At 35.2% G+C, this 21741-nt stretch overlaps 1 protein-coding gene across 1 annotated transcript; it reads right to left on the reverse strand.

Annotated features, from left to right (window-relative positions):
• Positions 1-3929: 3929 nt before the first annotated feature.
• Positions 3930-21741, reverse strand: LOC111516132 (transmembrane protein 104 homolog). The gene is made up of 3 exons (XM_074174126.1): positions 21509-21741; positions 7728-7937; positions 3930-5123 (listed from the first exon to the last, which is right to left on the reverse strand). Exons 1-3 carry the CDS (start codon positions 21581-21583, stop codon positions 3945-3947), a joined length of 1464 nt encoding a protein of 487 aa, XP_074030227.1. The 5' UTR covers positions 21584-21741; the 3' UTR covers positions 3930-3944.

Raw genomic sequence — 21741 nt, forward strand, 5'->3', positions numbered from 1 at the left:
TTAAAAATGGCCAACTCCCTTCAAACGGTCATCTTCCACTAAATCAGTAAAACGGAAAGTACTCAAATGACCTATAGTCAGCTCACAGAGGAATCGGTCCAGTATCCCCTCAGTCATGAACCCAATTGTCGTTCTTCGACAGTAATCAGCTAAAAGGGTAAGGGAGCTGGGCTCCAACCTGTATGAAATCAAGATGGCTATCGTGCGTTGATCGGTCCAGTCATCACCCGAAGACGATTGTTGATACTAACAATCGAAACGTCATGAATTAACTTGGCTTGGAATCTCTTAATTTCAAATTTTTCAATTTTATTTTTTGTTCAATTTGTTCCATTTTTACTTGTACTTTATTTCACTATCATTTCATTTCAGTTTTTTTGCTTGATATAATTATTTTTTTTCTCAGCTATTCTTTTTATTCTTCTTCTTCAACTTTATATTTCTTTCAGGGATTTCAAATCATTTTATATAATATCAGACAATGGAAGTCCGAACTAATGAAATTCATCTTGAAACATTGTCAATCACCGTCAAATAATTCAATACCACTCGTCGACTGTTTTTTGACACAAATTTCATATAAAGTCACAAGTTGTATTCTTTAGAGCAGACAATGATGATCGTAGAGGTCATTCCTGCATTTTTCTGACAACGGCTTTTTCGTATAAGTTTTGACACCCTGTATATGCACTATGCACACCTTTGAACTAAGTCTGTTCCAAATCATGTGAGATTTTAAACATTATTCCCAAAATATAATTAATTTTAGGAACTAACACAACTATTCGTGGTTTTCAAATTATAACTTCATTGGTCGATCTTTTTTTGGGTATTTTCACCTTTCACAATCTGAAAAATATGAAAATTATAATGGAGAACTTTAATACAAGTGTAAAAAGGACAAACTTTTTAATTTACTCCGATATAAGTTACTGTGTAAAATCAAAGTATTTTCCATAAAGAAAAATGATCTATTCATCGGTAACTTGTCGTATAATTATAATTAACTTAAAAAAAGAATTCTCTGTTGAAAAATCATTGGAAATCTGTGGAATTTCCTGGCGAAACCCTTCAAATAATAAAACTGTCTTGTTATAGATCACCTGATGGTAACTATGATATTTTCATCAACAATCTTTCCATTATACTTGATAATCTCTATAAACCAAATGTTGATATAATTCTAGCTGGTGACATAAACCTGGATTCCACCAATAACTCACGTAGCGTACATCAATTTCTCAATTTGGAAAATATGTTCACAAGCTTCGGTTTCAAATCAAAAGTGGACTGGCCTACTAGACTAACACCTAATTCGCATAGTATAATAGACCATGTTTTCACAAACATACCGAACACTGTAATATGTGTTCTAGATAATACAATCTCCGATCATAGATCAACATTATTGAAACCAATCTTCCCGAAAAATCCATCCCATCATCATCCAATACATATAGGAGATTCTTCAGTTCACAAAAACAAAAGGATTTTCAGTCATCTCTCATGGACGAAACCTGGCAGAATGTCATTGAAAACTCAAATGTGAAAGAAGCTTTCCAAACTTTTTATAGTATATACCTTTATCATTTTAATCATGCCTTTCCTCTTAAAAAGTGTCATCTCAACCTATCAAAAAATTGGGTCACAGATGAAGTAAAAACATCAAGTAGAAAGTTAAAAGATCTAAACATCCTCAAAAACTCTTATCCAGGGTTGGCAGAAACTTATAAAAAATCAAAAGAACTGCATCGTAGATTAATATTAAACACCAAGCATTAGTTTTATCAGAATAAAATAACGGCATCCGACAACCCCACAAAAACAGCTTGGCAAGTGATAAATGATATTAATGGTTCCTCAAATGTGGGAAGAAATATAACTATTCTTCATAATAGTGAGTATGTCACGAATCCCCAAGAAATTTCAGACCTCTTCAATGAATACTTTCTCTCTATACCTAAGAAAATCATCGATGATCTCAAATGTAATACCCTAAAAAATAAGTATAAAAATCCTCCTAACATTCCAGAAACTATATTTCTTGTCCCTTTTTCAGAAACAGAACTCTTATCACTCTTAATGAACAAACTCAAAAATAAGGGATCGTCTGGACCTGATGACGTTCCAATGTTTCTAATTAAGAAAAGTCTGCCATATATTATATATCCACTCACTTACTTAGTTAATCTGTCTTTTACGTTTGGAGTTTTTCCTGAAAAACTGAAAATTGGTAAAGTTGTACCAGTTCATAAGAAATCTGACGCTCATCTTTTAGAAAATTACAGGCCTATCACTGCACCCTCTGGTTTTTCAAAAATCTTTGAGTATGCATACTTAGAGAGATTAATAATTTTGTTGAGAGTCATAAAATTATTTCTTCTTCTCAACACGGATTCCAATCTAGAAAATCCACCAGAACTGCCATCTCAGCATTCTATGAAAAAATCTTGGAAAGTATCGAATGCGGCGAATGCCCTGTTGGGATATTCTGTGATCTCAGTAGGGCATTTGACTGCGTCGACCACATGATCCTGTTAAAAAAAATGTATTCATACGGCATTAGGGGTAATGCCTTCAATTGGATTGAGTTCTTTACTAAAAACAGAAGACAGTTTGTCTCATTTACCGATCACCAGCGTATATTCAAATATGGAACTCAAACTCTGGAAATTGGGGTCCCTCAAGGTTCTGTTTTGGCACCTTTATTATTTATATTATATTGTAATGATATGAATACTGCAGTCGCTGAGTATACATGCATTATGTATGCGGATGATACGTCATTATTAGTGTCTGATAAATGCGACATTTCTTTGAAGGAGAAGTGTAACCGGTCACTAAATAATTTAGTTTTATGGTGCAATTCCAATTCTCTGTTTTTTAACTCTGAGAAAACCTTTTCTAATCGATTTCACCATCGACAAAAAACTTGTTCTGACATCAAAATAAATGCCAACAACAGGATACTTTCTAATGTCACTGAATGTAAATTTCTAGGGCTTACATCAGCGCAAAGTGTTTTTGTCGCACAAAAAAAATTCTCCGAATCTTGGCAGGAGTTGAACCTCAAACATCATGTAGAGACCTTTTCAAGCAATACAAAATATTAACTCTTGCGGATATATTTATATTTGAAATGTGTGTTTATATTTATATAAATCAATCAAAGTTCGAACGACATAGCTCCTATCATAGTATTGACACAAGAAATCGTAATAATTCCTATGTGAAACCCTATAAATACAACCTAACTGGCCGGTCCCCTTTTTACTTGGGATTGAAAATGTTCAACAAGTTACCCTCTTTTCTCAGAGAAATTGACAGAATCCATGTTTTTAAATTCAATTTGAAAATGTTTTTATTGAATTATAGTTTTTATACCGTGCAAGAATTTTTTAATGTGACTGTATGGTCTTCTTGATTGTATTCATTCATATAACTGACTATTCCAATACATGTTCATGTCTTATGGAAAATAAATATTATTATTATTATTATTTAACACTTTTATCTATCAAAAAAATTTCAAAAAAAATACTACCAATACTAATTTTAACGATTTCGGACGCCAAAATCTGCCTCCGTCTTCAGAAATGGACAAAAAATTTAAATAAATATGCAGTTACTACTTTGCTGATTATTCATTTCTCAACTTCTTCGACAGATGTCAAAGGAGTTGGGTGTTTTATTTGTTATCCTACGCTGTCCACTAGTCCTCGTAGAGCCAAAGTAACCTAGTAGCCCATAAAATAATAAAATAGCTCACCTCATTTCCTTCTGGAATATATTCTAGGAAGGTTTTTGATATCTTTCAAACTAAAAATGTTTAAAAATGTTCTTTGAATCTCAAAAAACTCAAATATTTCGTCTAGTGAGTCTAGTGCTACAGCGAAAAAATTATACTCAAGGAAAAGAAACATCTTAACTATAATAAAATAAATTCATTTATTCCAAATAAAATCCACTGTGACAAAAATCAAACTGATCACCGACCAAACGATGACAAATGCAAACCAATACCGGTGCCTAAACGGGCTCGAATACTTATGGACGCAGGATCCGAAATCTTTGGCACACTGCTTTCTAGCTTCAATCACAAGAATGGCGGGTACAACATACTGGACCATTACTCCCGCGTAGGAACCCGTAATTTCCACTAAATACTTGATATTGTGCGTGCAAAGCGCCATAACAACTGGAGGGACGACGGCCAGCGTCGGAAACACTAGATGGTTCACTATCAAGTTTGGCCTGACAGTGGGCTTCAGAACCAGGTTCTTCAAATTGCTCTGTAAGGTTATCGCAATTATAGGAAAACTTGTAGACATGGGAAATAAGGGAAAGGCGACCAGAAAAAACCCGATAATCTTGCGGAAGAGGTTAGAGTCGTCGTCATAGGTGAAATTCAGGGAATACAAGTCGTCGACGACCGCGAAAGCAAACGAACCCGTTAAAGCTAGTAGCAGGTAGAAAGCGCAGATCAAGTAGAAATCGTAACTGACTTTTCTCATGATACGATTCTTGTCTGAAATTGGCGCAATCAGCGCTGGTAACGAGTGGTGGCACATGAAACTGTACACACTAGAACCAGCAAGGGCTGGAACCTCCTTGAGGTTCATCATTTCGGGGTGACCCTGCTGGCCCATATTCACCAACCTAATACTGGCTGCGGTAACCATTATAAAAAAAGCGCACCATCGTATACTTATGGTGAACAACTGTAAATATTTAGTTTTTTGTACGTTGAAGTAGGCGAACGGGCCCACCGACAGGGCGAACACAGCGACGAATATTCTGTACATATCTATTTTGGCCATGTCCGAAAAGTGAAAACACCTCGAACTGTAGTCTTCCGTCTCATTTGCGTTGATGCAAATGAGATTGACTATTGTTTTTCCGGAAGCAGCGGCGTATATTGTCAAGTCTCCGAATAGGTAAATGCACAAAGAGGAGAAAAATAACAAATGACCGAATTTATTCAAATAGAGAGCGGCTATTTCGCCTAGTTCCACTTTGGTATCGATTCTGTAGAGGGAATATCTTCTATTAACTCTAAGGATAGCAGTCTCTTCGTTACTATTGTCAGCTTCGGATTCTGAATCGGCTCGGATCTCAGCATGCTGAAAAATATTCGAAATAAGTTTTAATGAAGTAATGGAAAATGGAAATGTTGAAATACATGAAATGATCGAAAGTTACGATGCTATTTACAAATGGAGAAAAAGCTGCAGTCTTTTCCGACAAAGTTGACAAACCCCACGATATTTTCCATTTTTGTCACCAAGCTACTGATCTATCGAGTTTGTGAAAGAAATATTAGGAACTTATAGTACATAATAATGTAAATAACTTATGGCAACAATTTTTTTACATATATAAACGTTTTGGAGGTTATAAGGAAAATGATATTTATATATTTTATATCATTTTGTTCCCGAATTATTGGACTCATCGCAAAATGAAGTGTTTTGTCCACCTTCTCAAGAAAAGCAAAAAGATTCTCATGTTTTTCCAATACTTTCAGTATTTAGCCTGAAGAGTGTTTCACGTGATGAAACTATCGATTTCAGACATTTTCCCAAATAATTTATAAACAATTCACTTTATGAAAAAAAACATTTCTTTCTCTGAATATTTTTTCACGTTCTCAGCCTTTAGCTGAGTCGGCTACTCGGTCGGTAGCCAGGCGGTTCGACGTGGGTGCTTTGTTCACTCTCTCGAATTGACTGCCGTGTTGGCCGGTGGTTCAAGCCCTAGTCTAAACGATCAATTTTCACTTGCTATCGTCCAACCTGTGTTAGGAATCACACGTTAAAAGGGATTACCTCGTTAATCCTTAGCTCGCACAAGTATCGACTTCTGAGGGTTGTCGTTCGAAGGGTTGCGACAGCTGGTTAACGGAAAAACAGATTTCAAACAGATATTTTTAAAACTCGAAGAAGTATGTCAAATTTATCTTCATACCAGTATATATCTGTTTCGAGGTTTATAAGCATATGGTTGAAATTTGTGATCAATAGGTCTTCATCGGGAAGGGTAGCTTGTAATATTCTCCAAAGCACGATGGACGTTGTACACAGTCCGAAGAAGCAGATGTCTGTCAAACCCAGCGAAACTGTGATGATTCCCTTCACCAGAAGGAGAAAATTGGACGATCTAACGCCACTTTCCCTCAATGGTGAGGTCATTCCATTTGGAACGGAGGTGAAATATCTTGGCATTGTCCTTGATAAAAAACTCACCTGGAACGCTCACTTGGAGAAAGTTTAACATAAAGCCAGACTGCCCCTATGTATATGTCGAAGGATTTGTGGAACTTGAGTTTTAGATTCCAAACAAATCCATTGGATTTATGTGATGATTGTCAGACCAATGATCACTTATGGTGCAATTGCCTGATGACCGAAGGTTTCACAGAAAACAACCCAGGCGAAGCTCTGTGGCTTACAGAGACAGGCTTGTCTGGCCATCAGTGGTGCCATCAGTACCACACCATCAGCGGCCATGGAGATCGCTCTAGATCTACCTCCGCTCCATATTTTTCTGAAGAGAAAGGCTAAATGATCTGCATATAGACTTGCCAATTGCCATTGCACATTGCCAATTGCACAAATCAATTTAATGCATAGTGCAACAGACTGTTGGTTGACTCTGGAAGTCACATCAATCTGGAGATAACCTCTGACTCAACGCCTCCAACTGTCAACTACGAACTGCCTTATAAAGTACTGTTCCCGAGTAGAGAAGACTGGATCCTCCAGGAGAAGGAAATATTGAGAGCAGATGAAAACACCTTCCGGATCATAAACACTTTCCGGTTCTGGTGCAGGTATTTTCAGTCGCAGACCCAGGACAGAGATATCAACCTGCCTAGGAACCTATGCAACTGTATTTCAAGCGGAAATTTATTGTGTGTGGTGAGATTGGAAGAATTCAACCTCATACACAAGTCAATAAAAATATTCTCGGACAGTCAAGCGTCGTTGTAAGGTCTTGGTTTCTACCAAGCAAAGTCTAAATTGGTAGCAAATTGCCAAAAACGACACTCCTCGATAGAAAGACTCAACAGATTGTCTCTGGTGTGGATTCCTGGCAGAGTCGAACTCTTATCATCTGACCTGAAAGACCACTCACCATACAAATCAATCGGCTTCGTTAAGGAGCTGGGTTTATTTGGTCGAGTGTGAATAAGTGTGAGCCACAATAAACCCTTGCGGGTTGCGATAGAGGGTGGAATAGACCCACTCACTTCTGATCTAACCTAACCTAACCAAACGACCAGAAGGATCTAGACCCGTTGGAATTGGCAAGCAGTTTATCCCTAATTCTTTGACTTTGAACATTTTTGCTTTCATTTATTCTAAGTTTGCAGCTGTTGCGTGCATTAACAAACCTGGTTCGGTTTTCGGCACTGGGATTTTTGCGCCACTGCCGGTTGTAGAGATTTTTGAAGGCGACAGCTTCGAAAATGAAGTAACAAAAATATTTTATAAATGAACTGAATATGATTGTGGCAAAGTTATAGGTTTCTTCGAAACGAGTTATTGAGAAAAAGCAAAATAGCCCAAAATGCATCATCATCTTTGATTTATGTTCTTTTTGTCATTAATCTTGAATCTCAGAGGGTTTTATAATGCTGTATATTAATTTCAAATCCAACGACTTTGCAAAAAAATAATTATGATTTAATATATTCCACTCTACAGTATAAAAAAAAATCTTACATTCAATTCTTGGGCCTGAATTTTCCTCCATTGCATAGTCGCATTTGCGCACGCTATGCTTTCTATCACAAAAGTGACCGTTACGAAACTGATGAAAGCCAGGAACATCAGCAGGAACGTACTGAACAACCAACCTGCGGCGGCAAAGGCTGCAGGAAGTGTCAGGGCACCAGTTCCTACGATCAAGTTGAAAATATACACCAGCCCAACCTGAAAAAAAAAACAAAGATGATAGATGGATTCATTGAAGTTTTTGAATTGTGCAGGTGAACACTTCGAGGCGTGAAGCTACAGGGTGTCCCAGAATTTAGTTAATATCTTCGTTATTTGTAAAGTATGAAAAAAATAAAGGCGGAATGGAAAGACGTCAAAATGCTCAACCAAACTTTGTCATGTTAAATGCCACCCACAGTATATTTTCACCCTGTTTGAGTCTTCATGTCATTGTATTACAGTATGTCTCCAAACTTAGGTAATAACGCGGTATTGAAGAAACACTTCATTGTGAGATTTTCACTAAACCAGTTTTACAAAAACGCAACACGTGTTTTGCTATAGAACAGCTTCTTCAGTCTACAGCCTGAAGAAGCAATTGTATAGCGAAACAGGTGTTGCATTTTTGTAATACTGTTTAGTGAAAATCTCACAATAAAGTGTTTCTCAAATATGTTATTGATTTTCACCAAGTAGGTATCGGCAGATTCCATCAGATAATAACGTTAAGATAGTAACGTTGTTAGTAAGAAGAGCTGCAGATTGTCCAGATTGGTGCTGAAGAGGCAATAAGACAAGTGCCTTATTCCAAAACGTCAAATTTCTGCCATTGAGGATGACAGTGTTCCATGTAAGTGAAATTTTACCTCTTTCATATACTAAATTGTGTAGCAATCCTGTTAGTGATATCTGATTCAATTCCGTAATAAATGTTTGGAGTACAAGTTGAAAAGGAAAAGTATTTTTTGTATAATTCAATGTTCATATAAAAGTAGTTGTGTTGAAGGTATTTTTTTTTTCGTGTAATTCAATGTTTATGTGAGAATAGTTGTTTCGAGAGGGCTTTTTCTTTCAGTTTTGTGTCTGAAAGTTACTTCTTTGCATCATCTACACATCTTTGTGAACAGTTCATTTTAAAATCAATTGCTTTCTTTCTTTCTTTAGAAGATTTTTTTGTATAACAATGAAGAAGTAGAAAGCCAAAACCTTTCTTTCTGAAAAATTAATCTCTCCTAAAATTATACTTCTTCCTTTTGAAAAATGTTTGTTTATTTTTTCAAGAAAGGTAGTTTTAGAATGAACCTTCACAAATACAAGTGTCAGAAATATTTTGTAATATTGATATACATATATTGAACAGGAGTTTCAAATCAGGATTTTTCATAATTGTGTCGTGGCCTTATCATCATTCACATAGGCAGCAGTGAAGGATTCGTGAAAGATGGATTGATGGTGTTTGAATCGAAGAAGAATGGGGATTATCATCAAGAAATGGACGCCACAGTATTCAAAGAATGGTTTAAAAACATACTTGTAAAACTTCCGCAGGAATCCGTAATAATAAGTTACCACAGTAGACGAGTCGAAAAGCTGCCGACATCGTGTTGAAAGAAAGTAGATATTACTGAGTGGTTACAAATGGAAGCTATTCCTTTTGAATCGACCATGTTAAAAGCGGAGCTCCTCAACTTGGCTAAACGTCATAAGTCGAAATTCGTCAGGTATGTCACCGATGAGATGGCGAAGACTGAAGGAATGTCGGTTCTTCGGTTGCCGCCTTATCACTGAGAAGAATCCAAGCTGTGGTAAAGAAATACCTAAACATTGTTCTGGAAACAGTCGACCAAAAAGCTTGGGAAAAATTTATCCACAAAACAAGCAGAATCGAAGCAAAGATGTGGGATCTGGACTCATTATTAGAAAATAGTATTCCAGTTGTCATCAATCCTAATGAAACCGATTCATCCAGTGAAGAATCACTCAACGAATCCCTGTAGACTTTTTTCAGATTAAAATTATCGTAATGTCTTTTTCGAAGTAAGTATTCCCATTAAATCTATAAAATTGTTTCTGAATCAACTATAAAATCCAATAAGGAATATGAATCTTCATTTCCAAACCAACAAGAATATATAAAGTGTATCTCTCAGTGCAGCCACACTTTTCTACTTCCTGAAAATGTCAAAGTCGAAGCCGAAACGTCGAACAACGTAAAATTTTGAACGCGGTTCAACTCGAAATCAGATGTTCAAATTTTTAACCGCGGAAATCTATTCTATTTGTATACTTATCTGGTAATGTTTCGAATACTTTATCCATCTTAATTATCAAACCGACGATCAATTTGATATTATCAGTGTCAGTGATAATAATAATATCAAATTTATTTACATCAAAAGACGAATCATAACTACAAATTATAATGTTTTGATTTAAATAGGTTGGATGAAGAAAATGGATAGAGTCTTTGAAACATCACCAGATGATACATATTTCTTTTAATATGCAAAATTTTTTAAATTCAAGTTAATGACAAGTTTGATTTTTTTTCCAGAAAGCTAATTTATCAAATGCAGTAACTTTTTCCCCTTTCTACATTTGTATTTATTTATAAATTTAATATTCTGATTATTTTATAAATCTGTAGAAGGTAACAATTCTGAATAATTAAAAACTATTTCAAATATAAATTGTCCTTCCCAAAATAAAATATTTTAACAAAATTAGTTCTCACCATATTTTAATTATCTTCTCATACAAAATATATCAATGGAAAATTTATATTAATACCCCCAGTCCGACGCCTATTGACGTAATATCAGAAAAAACATTGATCGGTTCTTTTGGCGGTATTTTCGCTTTCTTTGTTGGTGTTTTCGCGTTCTTTGTCGCATATCCCTATTTTAATGGCTCGTTAGCGGCGTCCTCAAGGGATATAGAGGGTAGACATATCTCAATTATTTTGAGAGTGAATTGCAGAGCTATTTGCTTGAGACGACTATGTTGCTTTCTTTGATGATGCGATGTATTTGCATTCTTGAAATTCTCTCAGACAATACTGAACGAATTATAAAAGTATACTTTGCTTTTCTTTACAGTATTCAAACACTCAGAACAAACTCAGGTTTTGCCGCAAATTGCTCGTTTATGGTTGTTGAAGCAGTTTTGCATTCTGAAGGAATGAAGACAGTCAAGATGGAGATCCCGACACGCCAAACATATTCCGTCACACCAATGATTATTTTTGAGGTTATAGGGTGTATGACATTCTTCGCTGAAATTAGAACAGCAAAATGCTGCAGTAAGCGAAGTTATAACATTGTAGTGTCCTTCGCGATACACCATATCCTCAAATATTTGGAAGGATCAATATGGCTTTCGGAGACAAAGATCAACAGGCGACCTTCTATCGTATGTCACCCATATTTGGAATAACGCAATCAAGAATTAAGAGCTGTTGCGCTTGATATTTCTACAGCCTTTGACCGTGTGTGGCATAAGGGCTTGCAGGCCAAACTTCGATGCTATGGCTTGTCGTATGGCTTTGCAAGTGACCGTCGATGGATTTATCTTGAATGCTTTCACCATCAACGCTGGTGTTCCCCAGGGATCCATATTGTCTCCAACCATCTTTTTATTGTATATGAACAACAAGTACAAAAAAGAGTGGTTTTCATAACTAGTTCTGAGGGAGGGAAAAAAAACACAATTATGTATGCGGTGAGAAGAAACTCATCTCAGTTTCTTGTGTTCCCTAAAAATCTATATTGTCACCAACCCTCTTTCTATTGTATATAAACGATTTATTGGAAAAAATCAAGGATCCAAAATATTGCTTTGCTGACGACAGCACACTTGTCTCGTCATTCCATTTGGATTCCAGGATATCGGCTATGGAGGGACATCTTCACCGGCAGCAGAAAGTTGCATATCTTAATGAGGATCCAGAAGTGATTTCGAATTGGGGTGAAAGTAACCAGGTTCAATTCAATGCCACAAAAACCCAGGCATCGGTTTTCTCCAAGAGACATTTGTCTCTCTTCTACATATACTTTCACGGGAAGTGTTCAAGTGACTTGGCACATTTGATTTCACCAAGAGCGGTGCATGTCAGAAATACGCGACGGACTGTGGCATCTCATCGTTTTGAGGTTCAACTCAGAATACCTCAAACTTCATTGTTCAAGAACTCTTTCATCTGGAGAACTGCGTTCATGTGGAATAAACTTCCTGAGAACGTTTTTCCAAATGGATTTAATCTCCAGCGATTCAAATCCAACGTGAATCGCTACTTTCGCACAGGCACCGCTCTAATAGCGCCTTTTTCTGTAGTGCTTGTGTTTTGTCCTTAAAAAAGTGGAAGAATTATTTGAACCTTCAGATAATACGGATCGACCTTTGATACCATATTTATAGAAAAAATGTAATCTTTTGAGAGTGCTTAAAATTGTTGAAGCTCGGGTATGCCACATCCTTTGGAAGGAACGCATACAAATAACTCTTTCATGAGCTCTTGTGTTCATAATGTCTGAATTATTACACGCTTTATATTAGCTTCACCTGCATGTATGTTTGTTTGTAACTGTCAAGCTCGGGATCTGTATTGACAGAATTATCGGCATTATTGCTTGATCTATTCGCGGGCAGATGGCGCTGTACGTAACCTCCTTGATATTTCTTGATCTATTCGCGGGCAGATGGCACTGTACGTAACTCTCGACATTATTGCTTGATCTATTCGCGGGCAGATGGCGCTGTACGTAACCTCCTTGATAGGTTGTTCAAAAGAAAATCAAAATAAATGAATATAATTTAAATAAAAAACTAAAAAACACGCTTGTAAAGCACATCGAACTAAAAAGTTAAAAATAAATATAGTTTAAAAAACCCGCTTTTGAACAACATCGAACTAAAAAGTTAAAAATATTTTTTTAAATAAGCCTAAACCAATAACGATCGAAAAATACTAGTATTATTGTGAAAAAAGCGTGGGCGCTTTGTGCCATATTTTTTGTATATCTAGCGCCCACGCTTTTTCAGAATAATACTAGTATTTTTCGATCGTTATTGTTTTAAGTTTATTTAAACAAATATTTTTAACTTTTTAGTTCGATGTTCTTTAAAAGCGTGTAAGTGAATATAACTGTAAAACATTTGAGGAGGTGATTCCTCATCGAAAAAAAGATAGGATCTTTCATATAAAGAAATTCCATTGGAGCATCCCTTGTTAAGATACAACCCCTCAAAGGGGGTACATAAAATTTGTATAACAATTTTTTCACAAGCACTGAATAAGTTACAATATTGAAATTAACCTGACGTTTTGTACTACCAAAAAGACACTCAGCCAGAAATTTATTTGGTTTACCCCATGGTTGTAAGGGGTGGAAAACGCAACCCCCAAAATTTATTTCCAATGTAACTTTTTGTCTTATTATTTGTTTACCATTTAAAAATTTATTTCCGATAGCCTGTTTCATTCTAAACAAAAAATGTCTCTTGGGTTTTTTGCCCAAAATAAACCAGTTCGCAGCAAAAACTATTTTACGAAAAACTACAGAGATACATCGTCATAAATGTGAAAATACGAAACTAATATATCTAGTAGGTCGCTATTGGCGATAGTGACAATTAAATTGGTATGACGCTGTCAGTTTGTGAATTTTAGAAATTGAATTAATACTAATTGTGTGTTGTTGTTCTGTTCTTAATTTGTTATTTTAATAATTCACTTTATATTATTAAAATGGCATACACAAATGAGGTAATGGCTGATATCCATTAGGTTTACGGTCTGTCGCAGGGGAATATGTTAGAAGCTTCTAGAAGATAGGCTGAAATGTATCCTCAACGGCATCATCCTTCACATAGAATATTTGCTCGACTTCACCAATGATTACGAGAATATGGTTCATTCGACAAAAGAATGCAGGATTGTGGTCGCCATCGAGAAGTACGAACACCACAGCTTGAGGAAGCAGTACTTGATTTGATTGAAGAACAACCTACTACCAGTACTAGAAAGATTGCTTTCCAGCTAAATGTTCATCATATGACGGTATTTCGAATTTTAAAGGAACAACTCTTATACCCTTACCATCTGCAACGAGTACAGGCACTGTTACCGCGGGACTTTCCGAACCGTCTTGAATTTTGCCATTGGATGCTGGAAATGATTAGAAGAAATTGTGACTTTCTGAAGACGATAGAATTCACAGATGAATGGTAAATAAATAATAAGACAAAAAGTTACATTGGAAATAAATTTTAGGGGTTGCGTTTTCCACCCCTTACAACCATGGGGTAAACCAAATAAATTACTGGCTAAGTGTCTTTTTGGTAGTACAAAACGTCAGGTTAATTTCAATATTGTAACTTTTTCATTGCTTGTGAAAAAAATTGTTATACAAATTTTTATACCCCCTTCAAGGGGCTGTATCTTAACAAAGGATGCTCCAATGGAGTTTCTTTATATGAAAGATCCTATCTTTTTCGATGAGGAATCACCTCCTTGAATGTTATACACTTATTCAGTTACACCCTGTATTCCTGAATCCTTATGAATTTTCGTAAAATTCGGATCCGTGTCAATGTTAACCATAGCCACAAAAAGGGCACGAGGTAAACAGAGATTATCTTTGTTTTCAATAACAATGATCCCTTTTTTCTTAAGGCATTCCTCATCGAAACTACTGTAATTCCTGCCTGTTCCTTTCCCAACAGACATCCTCACATATGTGACTCATAGGCATTAGGCAAAAGGCATCACTATTGAAACCTGATGAGTTGGATTGATAAATGGAGTAAATTTCATCTCAAATATCCACGAAGGTGATTTCAGCAGCATGTCTAAATGGCACCCATCCCTCACCACGGGCAGAGTTCTTAGAACAAAAGGTAAAACATTGAATTATTGTGAAAATTTCGTAAAAATTGCCAACCATTTCAGTTTTCTCCAATTATAATGTTACTGTTTCATCTAGTAATAAGGTAATCAAATACTTTATAAATGAGCAACTGAGTATGAATAATAAGAATGCCTCATTAAAAAATAATACATCGTTACTTGATAGTTCTTCCAAGTTATTTTTCAAATGTGCGATTAGGTATGAGCAATAAGAAGCGTATGTTGAAAAGATAAGATCTCGTTAATAGATAACTGAGTCGGTTTTTCCGTTAACTCCCATACAAACAACAACCATGAGAAATCCTGTTTTGAAACCCATGTTTAATATACAGTGTGTAAAAGCCAAATGGAATAAATTCATTATTTCGGTTACTGTACATATTTAAAAAAAATCCCGAAACACGTTAAATGTAAATTTAAATGGAAAGTATAAATTTGCGATATATCGTTTGAGAAGCCTCTACATTCTCTTTTCTAAAATGTTATCGCTTTCAAGTTTATTGCAATAATTAAGATTGAAACATTTTATTAAAACAAGGATAAAAATAAAATAAAAACAACAATAAAAATTAATTGGCGCTCCGGGACTTCACTTGCGTTGACACGGTCGCGGCTTCCCATCTAGCCGAAAGTTCCAAGTCTGCTGGAACTGCAGCATTGTCTGGCGAGAAATTGAAAAGAAGAAAATACCAACATCTTGGAAACAACTATCTGTTTCTTCCAGTAGCGGTTGAAACTTTTGGTGTTTATGGCCCGGAGTCTCTGTTATTCGTTCATGAACTTGGAAGGAGATAAGGCCAAGCAACGAAAGATCACCGTTCTACCTCTTTTTTGATAGAACGAATTATTATTGCTATTCAACGTGGCAATGCTGCTTCAGTACTTGGAACTATTCCTCCTTCACATAATTTTGATGAGATCATGCATTGCGGTAATTTCAGTACGGAACTGAAACCTCTTCGAAACAAGCCGAGATATGTGGATATTCATCAGTCTCCTATCAAGGTTAATTCACAAGTGATTGATCCACCTTCTTATTTTTCAGTGCGGTCAGTGGACTCAGGACATTTTTGCCCCCCAAATATGAGTTCCAGTCCTCGTAGAACTGGTTTTAATGATGAACGAGAACGGGAATGTTTCCTACTTATTCATCAAACTTCAAACACCTGTTCATGCAGCTGCAGTTTCGTAAGAAGGTATCATCTTTCCCTCCAACCGATTTTCAGGAGTCTTTGAAGTCCACTAGATACTCGTTAGGACAACAAGAGGATTGTTCCGAATTCTTGGGGTTCTTGTTGAATACTCTTCGTTAGCAAAACAATAGCAAAATCAATACTCCTGACCGCCCTGGACTGAATGATTCCGTACAGCCCATCTCGTCTTGTGTTTGTAAATCTTTTGCTGGAAAAATCCTCACTTGTTTACTTTGTGGTAAATGTTCAAGAAGTACCGCATCTAGCTTTTCCTAATATGACTAATAACCAGTCCGTGCAAAGCTTATTGTTAAATCATCTGAAAATGGAATTTTCAAACAGGTGATGATCGACTGTATTGTCAAACATGCCCCAAACTAACTGACTGTTATAAGGAAACAAGTATATCTGAGGCACCAGTCAATCTTATAATAACACTGATGATTTTCAAACAAGACTCAACCTCTAACGGAAGCAAGAAACTCTTTGGAAGGTTCGAAATAGATGAACATTTCAACCTAGCAGACCACTATTATAATATTCATGCAGTCATTGTTCACTGTGGTCCTGGCGTTGAATTTGGTCATTATTACGCCTTGGTCAAAGACGAAACGGACTGGTTTAAGTTTGACGATAGTCGTATCACGAAGTGTTCTGGCGATGCATTGAATTTATTGGAGCCTCTGGAGACACCCTACATTTTGTTTTATAAGATAGAGGACACTGTTAGATCAAGATCTTCAGATGGTGTGGTGCTGCAGGTTTTTCCGGGTTTTCCTGCAGCTGAAAAAGCAAATGGCTCCACTGGAATCAATGAAGTCGCCCCGACTTAAGATTGAATAATTTCATCAGTTCGGACTTCCATTGTCTAATATAATATAAATTGATTTGAAATCCCTGAAAAAAATAAAACAGATTATCCGAAAATAATAATTTCATTAAAACAAAAAACTTAAATTACAAGGAAATAACATACAAGCTACAACCAGAAAATAAAAAATTGAAATATTAATAAAAGCTGAAAATTAAAAAAACAGCAAATCCGGAATAGCAGAGCATGTTTGGACTCATCAACATAATATTAAATGGACTCAAGCTGAAATCATCCACAAAGAGGAACAATGGTTTAGGAGAAAGTTCAAGGAAGCCAAGGAAGCCAGAAAATCCAACAACGCATTTAGTCAAGCTAGCGTAGAGATACGTAACATATGGAAACCTCTTATCAAGCGAAAAACGACCAACTCCCACCAAAAGGTCATCTCCCGCTAAAACCAATTAAGCGGAAAGAGGAAAGAGGGGATAGGTGAAAGGTGAAAGCACCCGAATGACCTATAAATAGTCAGATCTCGGAGGAATAAGTCCAGTTATCACCCGAAGACGATTGTGGATACTAACAATCGAAACGTCGTGACGTAACTTGGTTTGGAATCTTTTAATTTTCATTTTTCTTTTTTGTTGATAATATTTCATAATTTTTCAGCTTTTGTTAATATTTCAATTTTTTATTTTCTGGTTGTAGCTTGTATGTTATTTCCTTGTAATTTCACTTTTTTGTTTTAATGAAATTGTTATTTTCGGTTAATCTGCTTAATTTTTTTCAGGGATTTCAAATCAATTTATATTATATTAGACAATGGAAGTCCGAACTGATGAAATACACCACGAAACATTGTCAACCACTTTCAAACATAAGATTAAATAAATTGAAATCATGTGGTTACCGAAATTCGATAAAGTACACTCGAAAGCTAAAATGTAATGCAAAACGTAATGAAATGTAGAATACGAAAAAGAATTATGGATGTTAACGAAGTAGTGTAGAATACAAAGGACACAAATCTACTCAAGGAAGTAATCTAGCTCCTCTTCTATTTTCTTTGCTTATAAATGATATTGTTTCAAATATCTCTTTGCTGATGACAAATTTTCAGACCCATTGAATCAACCGAGGACTGTCTTATTCTGCAGAAGGAAGTTAATTCGATACATGAATGGTGCATACTACACAAGCTTCCACTGAATATTCAAAAATGTAAATTCATGAAATACACCCTCAAGCACAACAATAAACAGTTTGACTATGCAATAAATGACGTCATATTAGATCAAAGCACAGAAACTAAAGATCTGGGCATCATATTCGATAAGAAACTTAGCTTCACGTCACAAATTAATCAAATCACATCTTCTGCAAAAAAATGCTTGGCCTTATCTTCAGAACGTGTAGAGACTTACAAAACCAAGAATGTTTTATAACACTTTTTAATGCATATGTCCGATCTCGTCTGGAATATGGCTCCCTAATCTGGTCACCTATATACAATGTGCATATACAGCAATTCGAATCTTGTCAAAGAATCTTTATGAAATACATGGCTTACAAACTGGATGGAGCTTACCCATCCCAAGGAGTTGATAATAGAGTGTTGCTAAATAGATTTGCCCTCTTATCCTTAGAAAACAGATGAACATATGCCTGTATCTTCATATACAAATTGATTCATAATCTGGTTGACTGCCCAGATTTGTTAACTCACGTATCGAGACGAAGGAGTAGAAACGAAATATTTTTCTATTTGCCTTTGCCTTGGATCAACGTGTTAATAAAATCCCCAGAGTATAACATCTGTAAAATTTATAATAGTTTCTATTCAGAATGTGATATTTTTGTTGTTCCATTTGGACGCTTCAAGTATATAATTCGTAACAAACCATTTTTAACGCAAGTCGAACTACAATCTAATTACAACCCTTAAGTGAAATACTGTGTTTCAACTCTCTGCACACTGCCAATTCTATTAGAATTCTACAGTATATGTTTTTTATTATTATATGAATGTATCACTGTTTGTATAATATACTACTCTATTACTCTTCTGATTTTATATGCTATTCGTTATATTCCATTGTACTTATACTTAGTCATAGCTGTAAACTTAATTATATTTGTCTTGTAATTGGGATTACTCCTGTTAGACAATAAACTTTTTTTATGTTCAAAATGATCACCGCGAACGTTTTGCCAGCATCCTAATCTCAAATAAAACTGTCTTCTAAAGCAGGGTCCACACTATGCCGAGGTAGGCCGGGCGGGTTGACCCGGGTGGGCTAAGCCGGGCGGGTACGTTCGGGCCGGCACGACGTCCACACCGAAAACGAAGCAGACCGGGTTATTTCTACCTACATTATTTAGTTTCAACACCAAGACTGGTGACTTCGTTGAAGAGTACTTTTTAGAAGTAGGGGAGCGCCACTACCGGTTCTTTTCGTTTTTTTCCCTCCAAAAATGGCTGGTTAAATTTTTTCATTTACGCTCAATTTCATTTATATCCACTCCAAAAGACACAGCAATCTCTGTGAGACTGTCGTGTCTTTGGTTTTTAAATTTATGTTGGGAATCTGAACTATCCCATAGAAGACGACGTTCTCTATATAAGTCTATTAACACTAAAACTTGTTAGTCATTCCACTCCATCACTTAAAATGAACAATAAAAAACCCTTCTTAAATAAACTGAGTCGAAAATAAAATAATATTGGCACTTGATGTGAGTTATCAGAATATGTTCATGAATCTTTTATATAGGGTGTCATCTGACTTGGGCCACCCCCATCTTTGAATTTTTAAATACGGACCTGTATTTTTTGTTGTAGTTTTTGGATCATAGACGTTCACTTCATACTGAGAAATTAATTTTTTTTTAATATTTCGGGATGTTTCGGTAATATTTAATTACAATTGGGTGAATTATTCCCTTTTAAATTACGGCCCTGGAAATTGGTTGACTGAGTTAAATAAAAACATAATAGCAACTTTAAAATGTCTCTATGTACCGTAGAGTTTTTAGAAAGTTTTTTTTTTCAATTTTAGGTACCTATTCATATTTTTTCCATTGCTCTGATCATTTTCTACAATTAACTTCGAATAAGAAAATCTTTTATGATTATCTGAAACATATCTACAACAAAAATATATTATATGTGTTTTTATGAGCAGAAAAATGAATGATAGCAATAATAATATCCGAAACGAACACTATAATTGTAATGAAAATTGAAATGAAGTAATTTATATACACAAAAAAATTGATAGCGCAATAAATGTTAGAATTGCTGTCCAGAGCTATATTCTCTAAAATACGCAACTTTGCCACAATTTAACCGACACTCTATCTCTCATAGTTTACGAGATCCCTATGTACAGAAACGAATTTGAATAGCCCTGTATATTCCAATTAATTGAATAGGATAACCTTGCCTTGTTATGTGTTATTCAATTTTCGAATATGTAGACCATATTAAATCAAATATAAACGATCAATATGTACTTGTGATGCACTGTTTGGAAGCTTTGGTGTAATAATGAATATTACTGGAGTTTTTTTCCAACACCAAACCAAACCGTTATTTTAACACCTCGATTTCCATATTTTGGAAAAAGAACAGAGATAATTGCGGGATTCTTCAGATTATCTGATTTCCTTTTCAATGCAAAGATAAAGTGGACAAGTTGGGGAAATCTGGAGTTTCTGAGCTCACGTGTCCGGAGTGTAATATAGTGTTTATGTGGGACAATGAAAATAAAATAAAGCCCATGTTACTACATGACAATATATTTTTCTATAGGTGAAAGAACTTTTGAAATAGTTTGTTATTTTATCCATTACAAATAACTCTTTTCTCTTTATATTATTTTAGAAACATCCTTTTATACTAATTTAACTTCCCTCGTCATAGTATTATCCTATAGTAAAGTGGGTAACCTAACTTCCCTTGCAAACAAATTCAGGAGTTAGCGAATCCCTTAAAATATTGATATCATTACTTACACTTTTTCAAAAAAACATGATCTTCCAGTGTTCTCCAAAGAAAAATCAAGTGAATAAAGATCCGGAGGCGTGTTAGGCTACATAAATACTTCTTGATTTATGAAAAATGAGAAATGAAACTATCTATGTTTTTGCCACTTTTATTTGTATCTAACATTACTGCAGTTTCGTCCTATAAGGACATTTTGAAGTCATACAATAAATTTAACGTATAAGTTTGAAAATGTCCTTATAGGGTGAAACTGCAGTAACATTAGTTACGAATAAAAGTTATAATATTATAAAGTTTCATTTCTCATTTTTCATGATGATTTCCTACATCCATCAATTTACCTCTTGATTTTCCACCCTTTTGATATCAATTTTCCTTTCAAAAAAGCATATAAAAATTATGACAACAGAAGAAGAGAAACAAGAAACCAAAAAAAATTTTTGCGAAATCGTAGAAAAAATTGCACTTTTATGTTTTCCAAAATATTTGAATATTTTCACTGGAATATAATAGGTAGGTACTACTCATCCTTCTGGACATTTTATTATATGAATGTATAGGTATATAGTTCTTATATTTTTCACGAAATGCTGACCCGTTTCTTACTGTGATATAAAACAACACACTTGTTATTTGTAACTAATACATTTTTGAAAGGAGTTACTAGATTGTTTTGACCATTTCTTTAAAAAAAATCTTTGGCAGGGCAATAAACATTCATTCCACGAATGAAACGCTTATGGTTGCGCTGAAAACAGAAAACGCCCTTCCATGAGACGTGAACAAAGGTTTTCAATATTACTCATCTATTTTCATAAGGACATCTTTTGCTTTCCTGGATATTAGAAACATCTAAAATCAACTTACCCATGGCGGATAGCGATCAGTTTGAGGCATTCTTTTTGTACTTTGAACATATGTGAACCCCGTCTTTTCATTCATCTATTTTGAACGTATAACAAATAAACATCGCCATATTTCTGGCTACACATGTACCGTTATTTCTACTCAACGTAAACATAGAATAAATAGTAAATAGTATTCTGTGGCGTAAAATCATATGTTATCTGTCATAATAACCAATGTACAGTTAGTTGGTG

This window comes from Leptinotarsa decemlineata, unplaced genomic scaffold (genome assembly GCF_025532065.1).
Source record: "Leptinotarsa decemlineata unplaced genomic scaffold, Ldec_3_MD MMD2_P_RNA_scaffold_12, whole genome shotgun sequence".
In the NCBI taxonomy this organism is placed as follows: domain Eukaryota; kingdom Metazoa; phylum Arthropoda; class Insecta; order Coleoptera; family Chrysomelidae; genus Leptinotarsa; species Leptinotarsa decemlineata.

Bases quoted from the DNA above. Each gene is read 5' to 3' on its own strand.
- LOC111516132 (XM_074174126.1), bottom strand. From the start codon at position 21,583: ATGAATGAAAAGACGGGGTTCACATATGTTCAAAGTACAAAAAGAATG. The intron at 7,938-21,508 runs GTAAGTTGATTT...TTTTTTTTTCAG, and splicing joins CTGATCGCTATCCGCCATGG to GTTGGGCTGGTGTATATTTT. The intron at 5,124-7,727 runs GTAAGATTTTTT...AATATTTTTCAG, and splicing joins TTCAGGCCCAAGAATTGAAT to CATGCTGAGATCCGAGCCGA.